The following is a 19,562-nucleotide window of genomic DNA, read 5'->3' as shown; positions in this document are numbered from 1 at the left end:
GGCAACATAAATAAGTGACTGATTCTCTTAGCACAATGCTGGGTCACTTTCTTTAATTGACCCAGTCAATCTGCCAACATCTTGTATTGAATAGCTCCAGCTGATAATGATGAGTCCTGAATATTCATGAGCTCCTGACTCTTCCCGCCCACCTGCTGCTGATTGACAGTTATTTTCCATATGAATCAGCAGCAGGTGGGCAGGGGAGTGGCTATAGCTGTTAATTAAATATACGCTGGACTCAATGACATCACGCTGGACTCAAATCAGCTAATTAGCTCATTTGTGTGTATATTATGAGATAACCATCTGTCACACCAGTAAGTGAATACATCTAAGGCACTTTTTAGTAGTTAATGATTGTATATAATTAGTTAGATTATAATCAAATATCCACATGACAGGTTCCCTTTAATGCCGAATGCACACGGCCGTGGAACACAGACATGAGCGGTCCGTGGTATCCCGGCCTGGCATCCTGCTGACAGAAGGAGCGCACGGTGTCATTGGTTGCTATGATGCCGTGCGCTTCATGCCGCCGCTGCACTACAGTAATACACTGGTATGAACTGTACGAGTGTATTACTGTAGCGCAGTGGCGGCATGAAGCGCACGGCATCATAGCAACCAATGACACCGTGCGCTCCTTCTGTCAGCAGGATGCCAGGCCGGGATACCACGGACCGCTCACGTCCGTGTTCCACGGGGAATGTGCATTCAGCCTAAGGCTGTAATGTAACAAAACACGAAAAAAGTCAAGGGTGGGTGAATACATTTGCAAGGCACTGTAGGTAGTCAGTGGAAGAGACCTCTCTCTGCCATCGTTGGCCATGGCAGCCAGGGGCCTAACATGACTGTATGTCTATTACACTGTGCAGCTGACATGAGTGCCTATCACTGTTAAGGCTCATTCAGACAACTGTATGTATTTTGCCGTCCGCAAAACACGGATACTTGCCGTGTGCGTTCCGCAGAATGGCCAGCCCTATGATAGAAATGCCTGTTCTTGTCTGCAAGTGCGGAAAATGATAGGACATGCTCTATCTTTTTTGTTGGTCCACAGAATGGAAGTACGGATGCGTACAGCGCACGGTGTGCTGTCCGCATCTTTTGCGGCCCCATTGAAATGAATGGGTCCGCATCTGTTCCGCAAAATTGCAGAACTGATGCGGACACACAAATACAGTCATGTGAGTGAGCCCTTAGGCTCAGTTCACACCTGAGCGTTTTACAGCGCGTTCCTACGCGCTGTAAAACGCTCAACAAGGAGAAACCAATGCTTCCCTATGGGAATGGTTCTCACCTGGGCGTTTTACAGCGCGTACGATCGCGCTGTAAAACGCCCGACGCTCACACAAGTACAGGAGCGTTTTTTTGGGCGCTTGTCGCGCGTTCCCGTACATAGACTTTCGGGAACGCGCGACACTGTGTGTACGCTTGTCTCTGTATGCGCGCTTGTAAACGCCCGTACAATCGCGCATACAGAGCGCTCCTTTCAGAACGCTCAGGTGTGAACTGAGCCTAACAGTCTTAGGCTATAGTGCATTGGTATACGAGGTATACTGATGCAATATGAAAGTGATTTCCCATAGTGGGAGAGGAAAAAAAATATTTTTTTCAATAAAGGTTAAAACACACCTGCACACATATCACAGTGTTTGCCGGAACCTGTATAATACAGATAATATGTTATTTAAACCAGCCCATGAACAACGTAAAAAAACTCAAAAGAATATTTTTTTTTCTATTTACCCACACCCCAAAATAATAAATGTAAAAAATTCCTATACACCCCCAAAAATGGCATCAATGAAAGCTACATCTCGCCCAACAGAAAACAAGCTACAGCAGCACAAAAATGAATGAATTCTGGCGGCAACATAACAAGACGAGCTGTTATCATGCAAAAGTAGTAAAAAACTACACATATTTGGTATCCCTTTAAAGGGAACCTGTCACTGGGATTTTGTGTATAGAGCTGAGGACACGGGTTGCTAAATGGCCACTAGCACATCCGCAATACCCAGTCCCCATAGCTCTGTGTGCTTTAATTGTGCCAAAAAACCGATTTGATACATATGCAAATTAACATAAGAGTCATATCTTACTTGTGTGACCAGAGAAGTCATATTTTCAAGCTCTGACTCATCTCAGGTTAATTTGCATATGTATCAAATCGTTTTTTATACACAATAAAAGCACACAGAGCTATAGGGACTGGGTATTGCGGATGTGCTAGACTAGTGGCCATCTGCTAGCACTGCTAGTGGCCATCTAGCAACCCATGTCCTCAGCTCTATACCCAAAATCCAGATGACAGGTTCCCTTTAATTGTACTGACCCATAGAATGACAGTAATAAGCTAGTTAGGGCGCACGTAATAAAAGTTAAAGGGGTATTCCGGTTGGTACAAGTTATCCCCTATCCTGTGGATAGGGGATAGCTTTAAGATTGGTGGGGGTCTGGAGATAGCCGAGCGCTGTACTTGGTTATCTCTGGAACTCCCATAGAAATGAATAGAGTGACCGGCCGCTCCGTTCATTTCAGGGCGGGTACAGGGCCCCCGTTCTTGTGATTGATGGTGAATCCTCTGGATAGAGGATATCCTGTGGATAGAGGATAACTTGTACCAACCGGAATACCCCTTTAGTAAGTACCCTAAAATGTTGTCACTAAAAAAATGCAACCCCGAGTCCAACAAAGTTGGGACACTATGTAAAAGGATTTACAAATCTCATAGACCATATTTTATTCACAGTAGATCATAGAACACATATCAGATGTTGAAAGTGAGACATTTTACCATTTCCTGAAAAAAATAACTAATTTAGAACTTGATGGCAGCAACACATCTCAAGAAAGTTGGTACAGGGCCATATCTACCATTGTGTAGCAATCCTTCTTTTAACAACAATCTTTAAAGGGACACCGACAGGCCCAATTAGCATATTTAGGCATATATATGTCAGTACAGGTCTTATAAAGTCTATTAAAATCATCTAAGTATCCCCCCTGTCCACCTTATAAATACCGAAATATTAAGTTTTATAACCTGCTTGTCCGGTCACCAATCTGCCCAAGGGGCGGCGTTTCATCTGAAAATGCGCCCAGCCAGCCGCTCCCAACTGCCGTCTGCAGCCCCGCCTAGCTCATCAATATTCACTTCGCTGGGCGGCGGCTACAACTCTCCCGTCTCAAGTGCCCGGCGCATGCGCATAAAGCAGGGGCTGCAGCGCTCTGTACGCAGGCGCGATGTGACCCCGGCCCGGCGCATGCGCTGAAGATTGGACGGAGGACGTGCCTAGAGGATCGAATGGGCTGTGCGCAGAATCTTGAGTCGGGAGAGTTGTAGCCGCCGCCCAGCGAAGTGAATATTGATGAGCTGGGCGGGGCTGCAGACGGCAGTTGGGAGAGGCTGGCTGGGCGCATTTTGAGATTAAACGCCGCCCCTTGGGCAGATTGGTGACCGGACAAGCAGGTTATAAAACTTAATATTTCGGTATTTATAAGGTGGACAGGGGGGATACTTAGATGATTTTAATAGACTTTATAAGACCTGTACTGACATATATATGCCTAAATATGCTAATTGGGCCTGTCAGTGTCCCTTTAAATGTCTGGGAAGTGAGGAGACCAATTGCTGGAGTTTGGGAGAAGATTGTTGTCCCATTCTTGTCTGATGTAGGCTTCTAGCTACTCAACAGTCCTGGTTCTTCTTTGCCAGATTTTTAGTTTCATAATGCACTAAATGTTTTCTACTGGTGAAAGGTCTGGACTGCCAGTCAAATACTGGACTCTTGTTCTGTAAAGCCATGGTGGTGTGATGATGCATTATGTGGTTTAGCATTCTCTTGCTGAAATATACAAGGCTTTCCCTGAAAGAGACGTTGTGTGTATCAGAGGATATGTTGTGCTGTTTGGATCCTGTACCTAAGACATATTTATGCTTGGCAGGAGCTTAGCTCACAGATTTAGGGGGTTAATTATGATCCAGAAATACGTCTATATTAGGCGTAATTCTGGCGCAGATTGCGGCGCAACTGTTACAGAAAGGTATGGTTAGCATGCTGGTCCAACGTTCTGATGACCATTGCTGGTAGCTAGATTGGTGAAAACTACCTGACAGACTCCCTTTAATGAGCGGACCACTGCACACTGAGGTGAAAAATAACACATTTTAACATGCTCTCCATGTTTATTCCACAATGCAGACATCATGGCCTCCTACCATCATGATTAGGGATGAGCGAACTTGCTTTATTGCATTGCCAAGCTACATCTTGGCAGCATGAGAATGACCCCCTATAGCAGGCATGGCCAACCTGCGGCTCTCCAGCTGTTGTAAAACTACAACTCCCACCATGCCCAGGCTAATAGCCAGGGCTGTGGAGTCGGAGTCAATTTTGGGCACCTGGAGTCGGCAAAAAATGAACTGACTCCGACTCCTACTAGATTTAAATTGGAATAAAAAAAAAAGCAAGTTTAAATGTCCCAATTCACAAAAAGTTATAATTAATTACCGTATTTTTCACCATATAAGACGCACCTGCCCATAAGACGCACCTAGGTTTTTGAGGAGGAAAATAAGAAAAAAAAAATTTGAACCAAAAGGTGAGCTTTTGGTGGGTTTTGAACTAATGGTGGTCTGTGGAGGGCACTGTTATGGGGGCATCTGTGGGTGGCACTGTTATGGGGGATCATTGTGGGGGCATCTGTGGATGACACATATATAGCATCTTATCTTATGTGTCATCCACAGATCCCCCCCCATAACAGTGACCCTGTGTAGTAAATGGGGCCGGCATCTGTTTCTGTAATGGCAGCGGGGCCCGGTGCCTGCTTCATTCATAAAGTGGGCAGAGCAGGCGCGTGACGTAGTGAGCTACGCTACGAGCGCCCACCCGGCCTCCTGACTGCCAAGAAGTTAGTAGTAAGTAGTACAGCGCTAGATTTAAGATGATTGGAATACTTTAACAATACCCACAAGTTAGATATGATTACCGTATACTACTGTGAGCGGGGCCCGGTGTAGTAGAATACAGTGACTGCACCGGGCCCCGCTGCCATTACAGAAACAGATGCCGGCCCCTGCCCCTCCTCCCTCTCAGCCTATTCACCGGACGGTCGCAGCATTCGCCCCATAAGACACATTGCTATTTTTCCCCCACTTTTTCGAAAAATACGGTACTTCTCTACTGTAAGAATAAAGGCCAATGCATGCAGTGCGTCACGTTACCGCAAAGCGAACACGTTAAGTGACCATGAGAAGCATGCTTTTCATATGCTTCACTATATGGCACGCAACGCACAGTTAAGGAGCGGCATATACTTATACTTTCCATTGTGTTGTGTTACGCTGTTACAGGGAACGAACGCCCATGGTTAACCTAGCCTCTCGCTGATAACGGATTAAGTAAATATGTTTTTTGCAGGACTAGACACTTGTATAAGTGACGGGAATGGATAGTCAATAGTTCAAGATTGAAGCTGTAAACCATTTGAAAAACTGCTGTCATTCAGCTAAGGGCTCTTTCACACCTGCGTTATTGTCTTCCGGCATAGAGTTCCGTCGTCGGGGCTCTATGCCGGAAGAATCCTGATCAGGATTATCCTAATGCATTCTGAATGGAGAGTAATCCGTTCAGGATGCATCAGGATGTCTTCAGTTCCGGTACGGAACGTTTGTTGGCCGGAGAAAATACCGCAGCATGCTGCGCTTTTTGCTCCGGCCAAAAATCCGGAACACTTGCCGCAAGGCCGGATCCGGAATTAATGCCCATTGGAAGGCATTGATCCGGATCCGGCCTTAAGCTAACCGTCGTTTCGGCGCATTGCCGGAGCCGACATTTAGCTTTTTCAGAGTGGTTACCATGGCTGCCGGGACGCTAAAGTCCTGACAGCCATGGTAAAGTGTAGCGGGGAGCGGGGGAGCAGTATACTTACCGTCCGTGCGGCTCCCCGGGCGCTCCAGAGTGACGTCAGGGCGCCCCAAGCGCATGGATCACGTGATCCATGTGATCACGTCATCCATGCGCATGGGGCGCTCTGACGTCATTCTGGAGCGCCCCGGGAGCCGCACGGACTGTAAGTATACCGCTCCCCCGCTCCCCGCTCCTACTATGGCAACCAGGACTTTAATAGCGTCCTGGGTGCCATAGTAACACTGAAAGCATTTGGAAGACGGTTCCGTCTTCAAATGCTTTCAGTACACTTGCGTTTTTCCGGATCCGGCAGGCACCTCCGGCAACGGAAGTGCATGCCGGATCCCAACAACGCAAGTGTGAAAGAGGCCTAAGGCTATAAAAACTTGTAAACTCAGATTGTTAGCTTAACCTTTAAACATGACTATGGGATTCTACTAGGGAAATCATGTTTTACAATAAATGCCCCTTCCCACTGCCCTATCTTCAGCAGAAGATCAGCACACAAAGGAGAAGGCAGCAGCTTCCTAGCCAGTAGTTCTGTGGTAATGACATGTACCATATGTTGCCTTTCTTTCCTTCAAGGAATGTATAAAATACATTTGCATATTAAATACAGAGGAGTCGGGGTCGGACCATTTATCTACCGACTCCACAGCTCTGTTAATAGCTATAGATAGTCTGGAAATGCTGGGAGTTATGGTTTTACAACAGCTGGAGAACTGCAGGTTGGCCATCCCTGCCCTATAGGGTACCGTGGCCATGATTTGTAGGGAACGGTTAAAGGGAATCTGTCACCTATTTTGAGCCTATAATACTGTTAACATAGCAATGTGCAATAAAGTACCTTCATTCCTGCATGTGTCTTCTTTCTTTTATTCAACTTTTCATTCAGATGAAAAAGCGATTTTTCTGACATGCTAATTAACCCTCAAGGTGCCCAGAGGGGCATTATTCCTCTCCTCTAGTGCCCAGTAATGCTCCCCTGCAGTGCCCAGCCTGCCTTTCTTCCAAGCCCAGCACGCCTCCTCATAAATAAATGTACTCCTACATCCTTGCCGAACGGCGCCGCGCCCTCCACTACCTCATGTAATTTATTCACTGCACCATCCTTGCTTCCTCCCCTCTTGGCCTCCGAAATCCCGCGCAGGCGCAGTATTGCTGAGTGCCTGCGCCTGTACGATACTCCTGCTCCAGAGGGCAACAGCCTCAATAGTGTCACTGGCATGCGCCGAGCCCAGTGACGTAATCAGAGCTCTGTTGCCCCCTGGAGCAGGAGTATTGTACAGGCGCAGGACGGTGCAGTGAATAACTGGGCACTAGAGGAGAGGAATAAGGCCCCTCTGGGCACCTTGAGGCTTAATTAGCATATCAGAAAAATTGCTTTTTCATCTGAATGAAAAGTTGAATAAAAGAAAGAGGACACATGCAGGAATGAAGGTACTTTATTGCACATTGCTATGTTAACAGTTTTATAGGCTCAAAATAGGTGACAGGTTCCCTTTAAAGTTTGTATGTTAGGTTACTGTCTACTTAGCATGCACTTTCTACTGGATTTGGCCTGACCTTATTTTTTTCCTTTGTTACAGATTTCTGTGATGATGACATGTATGGACAGTCAGTAGAGGATGACTACTGTATCTCACCAGCAACAGGTATGCATCAGCCTTTCACAAGTTTCTTGGTTATGGCATGTGACTTGGGGCTCATGCACAGGAATGTATTTTCTTTCCGTGTCCGTTCCGTTACTTTTGCGGACTGTATGCGGAACCACTTATTTCAATCGGTCCGCAAAAAATGGATGTTACTCCGTGTGCATGATGTCCTATTATTGTCCGCATTACGGACAAGGATAGTACTGTTCTATTAGGGGCCAGCTGTTGCACACGGACGTCATCCGCAGTTTTTGCGGATCCGTTTTTTGGAGACCGCAAAATACATACGGTCGTGTGCATGAGCCCTCAGGCTGTGCTCACATCACTTTTTTTTGTCCCACACTTAACATATACCTTATAAGAAAAAAAAAGGATGCAAAAGCATCCTCTGGATCAACTTGCAGGATAGCAGGCCGAACTGGATGGACAAATGTCTTTTTTTGGCCTTATGTACTATGTTACTATGTAAAAGCGTAGTATACTGCACTTTTTCCCCTCACCCATAACAGCACCGCGAGAGAGAGGATCTGCCCCCAGGAAACCTGAAGTACAACAAGGCGGAGACTCCCCTCCAACTTCAGTATGGTTTCCTGTCTTTGGAGGGGAGCCTGTAGTACTGGTGCTTCTCCTTACCTGTGGTTCCCCATTCTGCTGACACGCGGCACGAGAGAACTCCAGCATAACGAAAACCGGACGGATCCGTTATGCAAGCCATAGACTTCGATTATGACGGAATGAATAACGGAATGCCTCTAAAGGCATTCCGTTATGCATTTCGTCATGGAATTGCGTTATGGTCCGTGGTAACGGAATCCATAACGCAATTCAGTAAATACCACAACACAAACGGAAAACGAATTTCAAAATATGAAATTCGCTCATCCCTACCAGGCACCATAGGTCTTTCCCAGTTCATAAAAATGTGGCAGCATTAATTAAGGGAGAATGGGAAAGGCCTAATAAAAGGGTTTATATTTCAAAAAATATAAAAAGAAAATATCCTTTTTCTGAAGAAGTTTCTGCCTCCTGGAATAAAGCCCCTAAAATAGATGTAGCCATTTCTAAGGTGGTCAAGAAAACATCTCTAATAGATCCTTTGGGATCTCTAATAGATCCTTTAGACAAAAAATGTGTCTAGCGGATGGCTTTTTGAAGGGTGCCTGGGAAGCTTCCACGTCTTCTTTCAGACCTTCTAATGCTTCTACATTGACTGCACATTCTTTAATTATTTGGCTGTCAGAGTTGGAGGACTGAATCAAGAATAAATGCCCCAGAGAAGAGATATTGGCGGGGCTTCTAACGATTAAAAAAGCTGCTGACTTCCTAGCGGACGCCTCGGCAGATTCCATTAGGCTAGCAGCTCACTTTTCGGCTCTGGCTAATTCAGCGCATAGAGCCTTTTGGCTAAAAAGCTGGAGTGGAGATTTACAATAAAAAAAATAGACTTTGTGCTGTGCCCTGTGAAGGTGAAAACAAAACCAAAAAAAGGAGGAAAAAAAGCTAATTGGACATAATGTCACACCAAACTCCAAAAATGGGCTGGACAAAATTATTGGCACCCTTAACTTAATATTTTGTTGCACACCCTTTGGAAAAAATAACTGAAATCAGTCGCTTTCTATAACCATCAATAAGCTTCTGACACCTCTCATCCTGAATTTTGGACCACTCTTCCTTAGCAAACTGCTCCAGGTCTCTTATTGGAAGGGCGCCTTTTCCCAACAGCAATTTTAAGATCTCTCCACAGGTGTTCAAAGGGATTTAGATCTGGACTCATTGCTGGCCTCTTCAGAACTCTCCAGCGCTTTGTTGCCATCCATTTCTGGGTGCTTTTTGACGTATGTTTGGGGTCATTGTCCTGCTGGAAGACCCAAGATCTTGGACTCAAACCCAGCTTTCTGACACTGGACTCTACAGTGCGACCCAAAATCCGTTAGTAATCCTCAGATTTCATGATGCCTTGCACACATTCAAGGCACCCAGTGCCAGAGGCAGCAAAACAACCCCAAAACATCAATGAACCTCCACCATATTTCACTGTAGGTAATGTGTTCTTTTCTTTGTATGCCTTATTCCGTTTTCAGTAAACAGTAGAATGATGTGCTTCACCAAAAAGCTCTATCTTGGTCTCATCTGTCCACAAGACGTTTTCCCAGAAGGATTTTGGCTTACTCAAGTTCACTTATGTCAGCAGTGGGGTCCTCCTGGGTCTCCTGCCATAGCGTTTCATTTCATTTAAATGTCGACAGATAGTTCGCACTGACACTGATGCTCCCTGAGCCTGTAGGACAGCTTGAATATCTTTGGAACTTGTTTGGGGCTGCTTATCCACTACCCGGACTATCCTGCGTTGACACCTTTCATACATTTTTCTCTTCCGTCCACGCCCAGGGAGATTAGCTACAGTGCCATGGGTTGCAAACTTTTTGATAATGTTGCGCACTGTGGACAAAGGCAAATCTAGATCTCTGGAGATGGACTTGTAACCTTGAGATTGTTGATATTTTTCCATAATTTTGGTTCTCAAGTCCTTAGACAGTTCTCCTCTCCTCTCCTTTCCTTTTTGTCTGCTTTCATGTGTGATTTTTATATTGCCCACACCTGTTACTTGCCCCAGGTGAGTTTAAAGGAGCTTTACATGCTTGAAACAATCTTATTTATCCACAATTTTGAAAGGGTGACAATAATTTTGTCCAGCCCATTTTTGGAGTTTGGTGTGACATTATGTCCAATTTGCATTTTTTCCTCCCTTCTTTGCTTTTGTTCCAATACACACAAAGGGAATAAACATGTGTATAGCAAAACATGTGTTACTGCAATACTTTTCTGTGAGAAATACTTCATTTTCTTGAAAAATTTCAGGGGTGGCAAAAAAAAAAAAAAAGTTAAATAGATACTATGGAACCATATAGTGATGTATGGTATACGTCATATGTACACGCTAAACGCGGGACAGTGTCAACACAGCCTTCATTGGCAAACCAAATTCAACTCAAATCAAATCTGATCACTTGCTGACCTGCATAAACTTTGTACGTCTCAGACTGGGTATTGTTATTGCTGCAGTGAACGACTGTTTGGGAGAATAAAGGCACATTAACCTGCTCTGATGGAGCAGGCAATTATCGGGAAGGGAATGTTCCTTCCCAATTGGAGGAAAGAGCTGCTACTGGCATCGTTCGTCCGAAGGCTACTTTCACACTAGCGTTTTGTCTTTCCATTTCTGAGATTCGTCATGGGCTCTCACAAGCGGTCCGAAATGAATCAGTTTTGCTTTAATGCATTCTGAGCGGATCCTTTTTTATTCAGAATGCATAAGTTTGCCTCTGTTCAGTCACCATCAGAGGTCGCAATAACGCCTGCACAAGCGTCAGACGCCTGTTCAGGCCATTTTACTCCTTGGAAAATGTCTAAGGCATACCGATGCGCCTTAGGCTTTTCCCTGCCATTAATCAGCGCTGTGAACGGCACAGGCAGCGCAGCGATGCTGCTGCTGCCTGAAACAACCAATCACAAAGCTCCTTACAGTAAGGAGCTTAGTTATTGGTCAGTTTGAGCGGGCTGCCGCAGCTTATGGCACGCTGCTCTGAAGTGAGGAAGGAGGCGCACGATCGTCACTAGCGGGGTAAGTGGCCTTGCTGTGTAGATCTGAGCGCCTTGTTATTCTCTATAATGATGAGTCTGAAGCGCTCAGCCGAGCGCTGTCTCTCTTCCCTGCTGAGTGTGGTACTGAAGATGGCCTCAATAGGTCTAGGGGACAGTCTTCACTACTGCGCTCAGCAGTGAGGAAAAGTGGCTGAGCGCTTCAGACTCCTGCTTATAGATGTAAGCGAGGGTCTCAGTGCTGGACACGCCAACATGAGACCAGCAGCAAGCAACACCAACCTCAGACTTGGGTCTGACTGCCAGCTGCAAGACAGCGAGGACACAGGAGGGAGACCCTCAGGGCAGGTCATTCTATTGTCCCATAGCCAGAAAAATAGAGGAGGAGCAGCTTATAGATGCAGCACCCTGTGTACCCGGTGCAGGGCCCAGCACATGCCTCCTGGCTGATACACAGATGTCACAGCATGACTGACTTACAGATACCCCTACTCTCATTGCCAATGCTAATCCTGCAAGCACCATGGAACAGGAGACTGCATGAGATGAGGGGCAGGGTCGGGTTCACACACAGACAGTAGTGGCCAAGGAAAAGCATCACTGTCCCACTATATACCGTACACTATTAAACTATGTGCACTATAGTCCAGGACACTATAACACTATATACCGTATACTGTATCACTATGTACACTATAACTGTATATACAGTACATTATCACACTATGTACACTAACAGTATATACAGTATATTATCACACTATCAGTTTATACAGTACACTATCACACTATAACAGTATATACAGTATATTATCACACTATCAGTTTATACAGTACACTATCACACTAACAGTATATACAGTACACTAACAGTATATACAGTACATTATCACACTAACAGTTTATACAGTACAGTATCTCACTATGCACACTAACAGTATATACAGTACACTATAACAGTATATACAGTACATTATCACACTAACAGTTTATACAGTACAGTATCACACTATGCACACTATAACAGTATATACAGTACACTATAACAGTATATACAGTACATTATCACACTAACAGTTTATACAGTACAGTATCACACTATGCACACTATAACAGTATATACAGTACACTATAACAGTATATACAGTACATTATCACACTAACAGTTTATACAGTACAGTATGACACTATGCACACTATAACAGTATATACAGTACACTATAACAGTATATACAGTACATTATCACACTAACAGTTTATACAGTACAGTATCACACTATGCACACTATAACAGTATATACAGTACACTATAACAGTATATACAGTACATTATCACACTAACAGTTTATACAGTACAGTATCACACTATGCACACTATAACAGTATATACAGTACACTATAACAGTATATACAGTACATTATCACACTAACAGTTTATACAGTACAGTATGACACTATGCACACTATAACAGTATATACAGTACACTATAACAGTATATACAGTACATTATCACACTAACAGTTTATACAGTACAGTATCACACTATGCACACTAACAGTATATACAGTACACTATAACAGTATATACAGTACATTATCACACTAACAGTTTATACAGTACAGTATCACACTATGCACACTAACAGTATATACAGTACACTATAACAGTATATACAGTACATTATCACACTAACAGTTTATACAGTACAGTATCACACTATGCACACTATAACAGTATATACAGTACACTATAACAGTATATACAGTACATTATCACACTAACAGTTTATACAGTACAGTATCACACTATGCACACTATAACAGTATATACAGTACACTATAACAGTATATACAGTACATTATCACACTAACAGTTTATACAGTACAGTATCACACTATGCACACTATAACAGTATATACAGTACACTATAACAGTATATACAGTACATTATCACACTAACAGTTTATACAGTACAGTATCACACTATGCACACTATAACAGTATATACAGTACACTATAACAGTATATACAGTACATTATCACACTAACAGTTTATACAGTACAGTATCACACTATGCACACTATAACAGTATATACAGTACACTATAACAGTATATACAGTACATTATCACACTAACAGTTTATACAGTATCACACTATGCACACTATAACAGTATATACAGTACACTATAACAGTATATACAGTACATTATCACACTAACAGTTTATACAGTATCACACTATGCACACTATAACAGTATATACAGTACACTATAACAGTATATACAGTACAGTATCACACTATGCACACTATAACAGTATATACAGTACACTATAACAGTATATACAGTACATTATCACACTAACAGTTTATACAGTATCACACTATGCACACTAACAGTATATACAGTACACTATAACAGTATATACAGTACATTATCACACTAACAGTTTATACAGTACACTATCACACTAACAGTATATACAGTACACTATAACAGTATATACAGTACATTATCACACTAACAGTTTATACAGTACAGTATCTCACTATGCACACTAACAGTATATACAGTACACTATAACAGTATATACAGTACATTATCACACTAACAGTTTATACAGTACAGTATCACACTATGCACACTAACAGTATATACAGTACACTATAACAGTATATACAGTACATTATCACACTAACAGTTTATACAGTACAGTATCACACTATGCACACTATAAAAGTATATACAGTACACTATAACAGTATATACAGTACATTATCACACTAACAGTTTATACAGTACAGTATCACACTATGCACACTAACAGTATATACAGTACAGGATCACACTATGCACACTAACAGTATATACAGTACACTATAACAGTATATACAGTACATTATCACACTAACAGTTTATACAGTACAGTATCACACTATGCACACTATAACAGTATATACAGTACACTAACAGTATATACAGTACATTATCACACTAACAGTTTATACAGTACAGTATCACACTATGCACACTAACAGTATATACAGTACACTATAACAGTATATACAGTACACTATAACAGTATATACAGTACATTATCACACTAACAGTTTATACAGTATCACACTATGCACACTATAACAGTATATACAGTACACTATAACAGTATATACAGTACATTATCACACTAACAGTATATACAGTACGCTAACAGTATATACAGTACATTATTACACTAACAGTATATACAGTACACTATAACAGTATATACAGTACACTATAACAGTATATACAGTACATTATCACACTAACAGTTTATACAGTACAGTATCACACTATGCACACTATAACAGTATATACAGTACATTATCACACTAAGTTTATACAGTACAGTATCACACTATGCACACTAACAGTATATACAGTACAGTATCACACTATGCACACTATAACAGTATATACAGTACACTAACAGTATATACAGTACATTATCACACTAACAGTTTATACAGTACAGTATCACACTATGCACACTATAACAGTATATACAGTACACTATAACAGTATATACAGTACATTATCACACTAACAGTTTATACAGTACAGTATCACACTATGCACACTATAACAGTATATACAGTACACTAACAGTATATACAGTACATTATCACACTAACAGTTTATCCAGTACAGTATCACACTATGCACACTAACAGTATATACAGTACACCATAACAGTATATATAGTACATTATCACACTAACAGTTTATGCAGTACAGTATAACAGTATATACAGTACATTATCACACTATGCACACTATAACAGTATATACAGTACACTATAACAGTATATACAGTACATTATCACACTAACAGTATATACAGTACAGTATAACAGTATATACAGTACATTATCACACTATGCACAGTATAACAGTATATACAGTACATTATCACACTAACAGTATATACAGTACACTATAACAGTATATACAGTACATTATCACACTAACAGTATATACAGTACACTATAACAGTATATACAGTACATTATCACACTAACAGTTTATACAGTACAGTATCACACTATGCACACTATAACAGTATATACAGTACAGTATCACACTATGCACAATAACAGTATATACAGTACACTATAACAGTATATACAGTACATTATCACACTATGCACACTATAACAGTATATACAGTACATTATCACACTAACAGTATATACAGTACACTATAACAGTATATACAGTACATTATCACACTAACAGTATATACAGTACACTATAACAGTATATACAGTACATTATCACACTATGCACAATAACAGTATATACAGTACACTATAACAGTATATACAGTACATTATCACACTAACAGTTTATACAGTACAGTATCACACTATGCACACTATAACAGTATATACAGTACACTATAACAGTATATACAGTACATTATCACACTAACAGTTTATACAGTACAGTATCACACTATGCACACTAACAGTATATACAGTACACTATAACAGTATATATAGTACATTATCACACTAACAGTTTATGCAGTACAGTATAACAGTATATACAGTACAGTATCACACTATGCACACTATAACAGTATATACAGTACACTATAACAGTATATACAGTACATTATCACACTAACAGTATATACAGTACACTATAACAGTATATACAGTACATTATCACACTAACAGTTTATACAGTACAGTATCACACTATGCACACTAACAGTATATACAGTACACTATAACAGTACATACAGTACATTATCACACTAACAGTTTATACAGTACAGTATCACACTATGCACACTATAACAGTATATACAGTACATTATCACACTAACAGTTTATACAGTAAAGTATCACACTATGCACACTAACAGTATATACAGTACACTATAACAGTACATACAGTACATTATCACACTAACAGTTTATACAGTACAGTATCACACTTTGCACACTATAACAGTATATACAGTACACTATAACAGTATATACAGTACGCTAACAGTATATACAGTACATTATCACACTAACAGTTTATACAGTACAGTATCACACTATGCACACTATAACAGTATATACAGTACACTATAACAGTATATACAGTACATTATCACACTATGCACACTATAACAGTATATACAGTACACTATAACAGTATATACAGTACATTATCACACTAACAGTATATACAGTACACTATAACAGTATATACAGTACATTATCACACTAACAGTATATACAGTACACTATAACAGTATATACAGTACATTATCACACTAACAGTTTATACAGTACAGTATCACACTATGCACACTAACAGTATATACAGTACACTATAACAGTATATACAGTACATTATCACACTAACAGTATATACAGTACACTATAACAGTATATACAGTACATTATCACACTAACAGTTTATACAGTACAGTATCACACTATGCACACTAACAGTATATACAGTACACTAACAGTATATACAGTACATTATCACACTAACAGTTTATACAGTACAGTATCACACTGCACACTATAACAGTATATATAGTACATTATCACACTAACAGTTTATACAGTACAGTATCACACTGCACACTATAACAGTATATATAGCACATTATCACACTAACAGTTTATACAGTACAGTATCACACTATGCACACTAACAGTATATACAGTACACTATAACAGTATATACAGTACATTATCACACTATGCACACTAACAGTATATACAGTACACTATAACAGTATATACAGTACACTATAACAGTATATACAGTACACTATAACAGTATATACAGTACATTATCACACTAACAGTTTATACAGTACAGTATCACACTATGCACACTAACAGTATATACAGTACACTATAACAGTATATACAGTACATTATCACACTAACAGTTTATACAGTACAGTATCACACTATGCACACTAACAGTATATACAGTACACTATAACAGTATATACAGTACATTATCACACTAACAGTTTATACAGTACAGTATCACACTATGCACACTAACAGTATATACAGTACACTATAACAGTATATACAGTATATTATCACACTATCAGTTTATACAGTACACTATCACACTAACAGTATATACAGTACATTATCACACTAACAGTTTATACAGTACAGTATCACACTATGCACACTATAACAGTATATACAGTACACTATAACAGTATATACAGTACATTATCACACTAACAGTATATACAGTACACTAACAGTATATACAGTACATTATCACACTAACAGTTTATACAGTACAGTATCACACTATGCACACTATAACAGTATATACAGTACATTATCACACTATCAGTTTATACAGTACACTATCACACTATGCACACTAACAGTATATACAGTACACTATAACAGTATATACAGTACACTATCACACTATGCACACTAACAGTATATACAGTACCACACTGCACACTATAACAGTATATACAGTACATTATCACACTAACAGTTTATACTGTACAGTATCACACTATGCACACTAACAGTATATACAGTACACTATAACAGTATATACAGTACAGTATCACACTATGCACACTATAACAGTATATACAGTACACTATAACAGTATATACAGTACATTATCACACTAACAGTATATACAGTACGCTAACAGTATATACAGTACATTATTACACTAACAGTATATACAGTACAGTATCACACTATGCACACTCTAACAGTATATACAGTACAGTATCACACTATGCACACTATAACAGTATATACAGTACACTATAACAGTATATACAGTACATTATCACACTAACAGTTTATACAGTACAGTATCACACTATGCACACTAACAGTATATACAGTACACTATAACAGTATATACAGTACATTATCACACTAACAGTTTATACAGTACAGTATCACACTATGCACACTAACAGTATATACAGTACACTATAACAGTATATACAGTACATATCACACTAACAGTTTATACAGTACAGTATCACACTATGCACACTATAACAGTATATACAGTACACTATAACAGTATATACATTACATTATCTCTCTAAGTTTATACAGTACAGTATCACACTCTGCACACTATAATAGTATATACAGTACACTATAACAGTATATACAGTACATTATCACACTAACAGTTTATACAGTACAGTATCACACTATGCACACTAACAGTATATACAGTACACTATAACAGTATATACAGTACATTATCACACTAACAGTATATACAGTACACTAACAGTATATACAGTACACTAACAGTATATACAGTACATTATCACACTAACAGTATATACAGTACACTATAACAGTATATACAGTACATTATCACACTAACAGTATATACAGTACACTAACAGTATATACAGTACATTATCACACTAACAGTATATACAGTACACTATAACAGTATATACAGTACATTATCACACTAACAGTTTATACAGTACAGTATCACACTATGCACACTAACAGTATATACAGTACACTATAACAGTATATACAGTACATTATCACACTAACAGTATATACAGTACACTAACAGTATATACAGTACATTATCACACTAACAGTATATACAGTACACTATAACAGTATATACAGTACATTATCACACTAACAGTTTATACAGTACAGTATCACACTATGCACACTATAACAGTATATACAGTACACTATAACAGTATATACAGTACATTATCACACTAACAGTATATACAGTACACTAACAGTATATACAGTACATTATCACACTAACAGTTTATACAGTACAGTATCACACTATGCACACTATAACAGTATATACAGTACACTATAACAGTATATATAGTACATTATCACACTAACAGTTTATGCAGTACAGTATAACAGTATATACAGTACATTATCACACTATGCACACTAGAACAGTATATACAGTACACTATAACAGTATATACAGTACATTATCACACTAACAGTTTATACAGTACAGTATCACACTATGCACACTATAACAGTATATACAGTACACTATAACAGTATATACAGTACATTATCACACTAACAGTTTATACAGTACAGTATCACACTATGCACACTAACAGTATATACAGTACATTATCACACTAACAGTTTATACAGTATCACACTATGCACACTAATAGTATATACAGTACAGTATCACACTATGCACACTAACAGTATATATACAGTACAGTATCACACTATGCACACTATAACAGTATATACAGTACACTATAACAGTATATACAGTACAGTATCACACTATGCACACTAACAGTATATACAGTACA

At 39.7% G+C, this 19,562-nt stretch overlaps 1 protein-coding gene across 3 annotated transcripts in view; it reads left to right on the top strand.

Moving 5' to 3' along the window:
• Window positions 1-19,562, top strand: part of HBS1L (HBS1 like translational GTPase) — a 135,869-nt gene that overhangs the window by 6,601 nt on the left and 109,706 nt on the right. For all 3 annotated transcript variants that reach the window (XM_040429178.1, XM_040429177.1, XM_040429179.1), the window contains exon 2: window positions 7,511-7,576. In XM_040429178.1, coding sequence (XP_040285112.1) covers window positions 7,511-7,576 — 66 coding nt within the window. The remainder of the gene's footprint in view (window positions 1-7,510; window positions 7,577-19,562) is intronic.

The sequence above is a fragment of the Bufo bufo genome, chromosome 4 (assembly GCF_905171765.1).
Source record: "Bufo bufo chromosome 4, aBufBuf1.1, whole genome shotgun sequence".
NCBI lineage: Eukaryota > Metazoa > Chordata > Amphibia > Anura > Bufonidae > Bufo > Bufo bufo.
The sequence above is the reverse complement of the archived record's forward strand: the minus strand, read 5'-3'. Positions and strand labels throughout refer to the sequence as shown.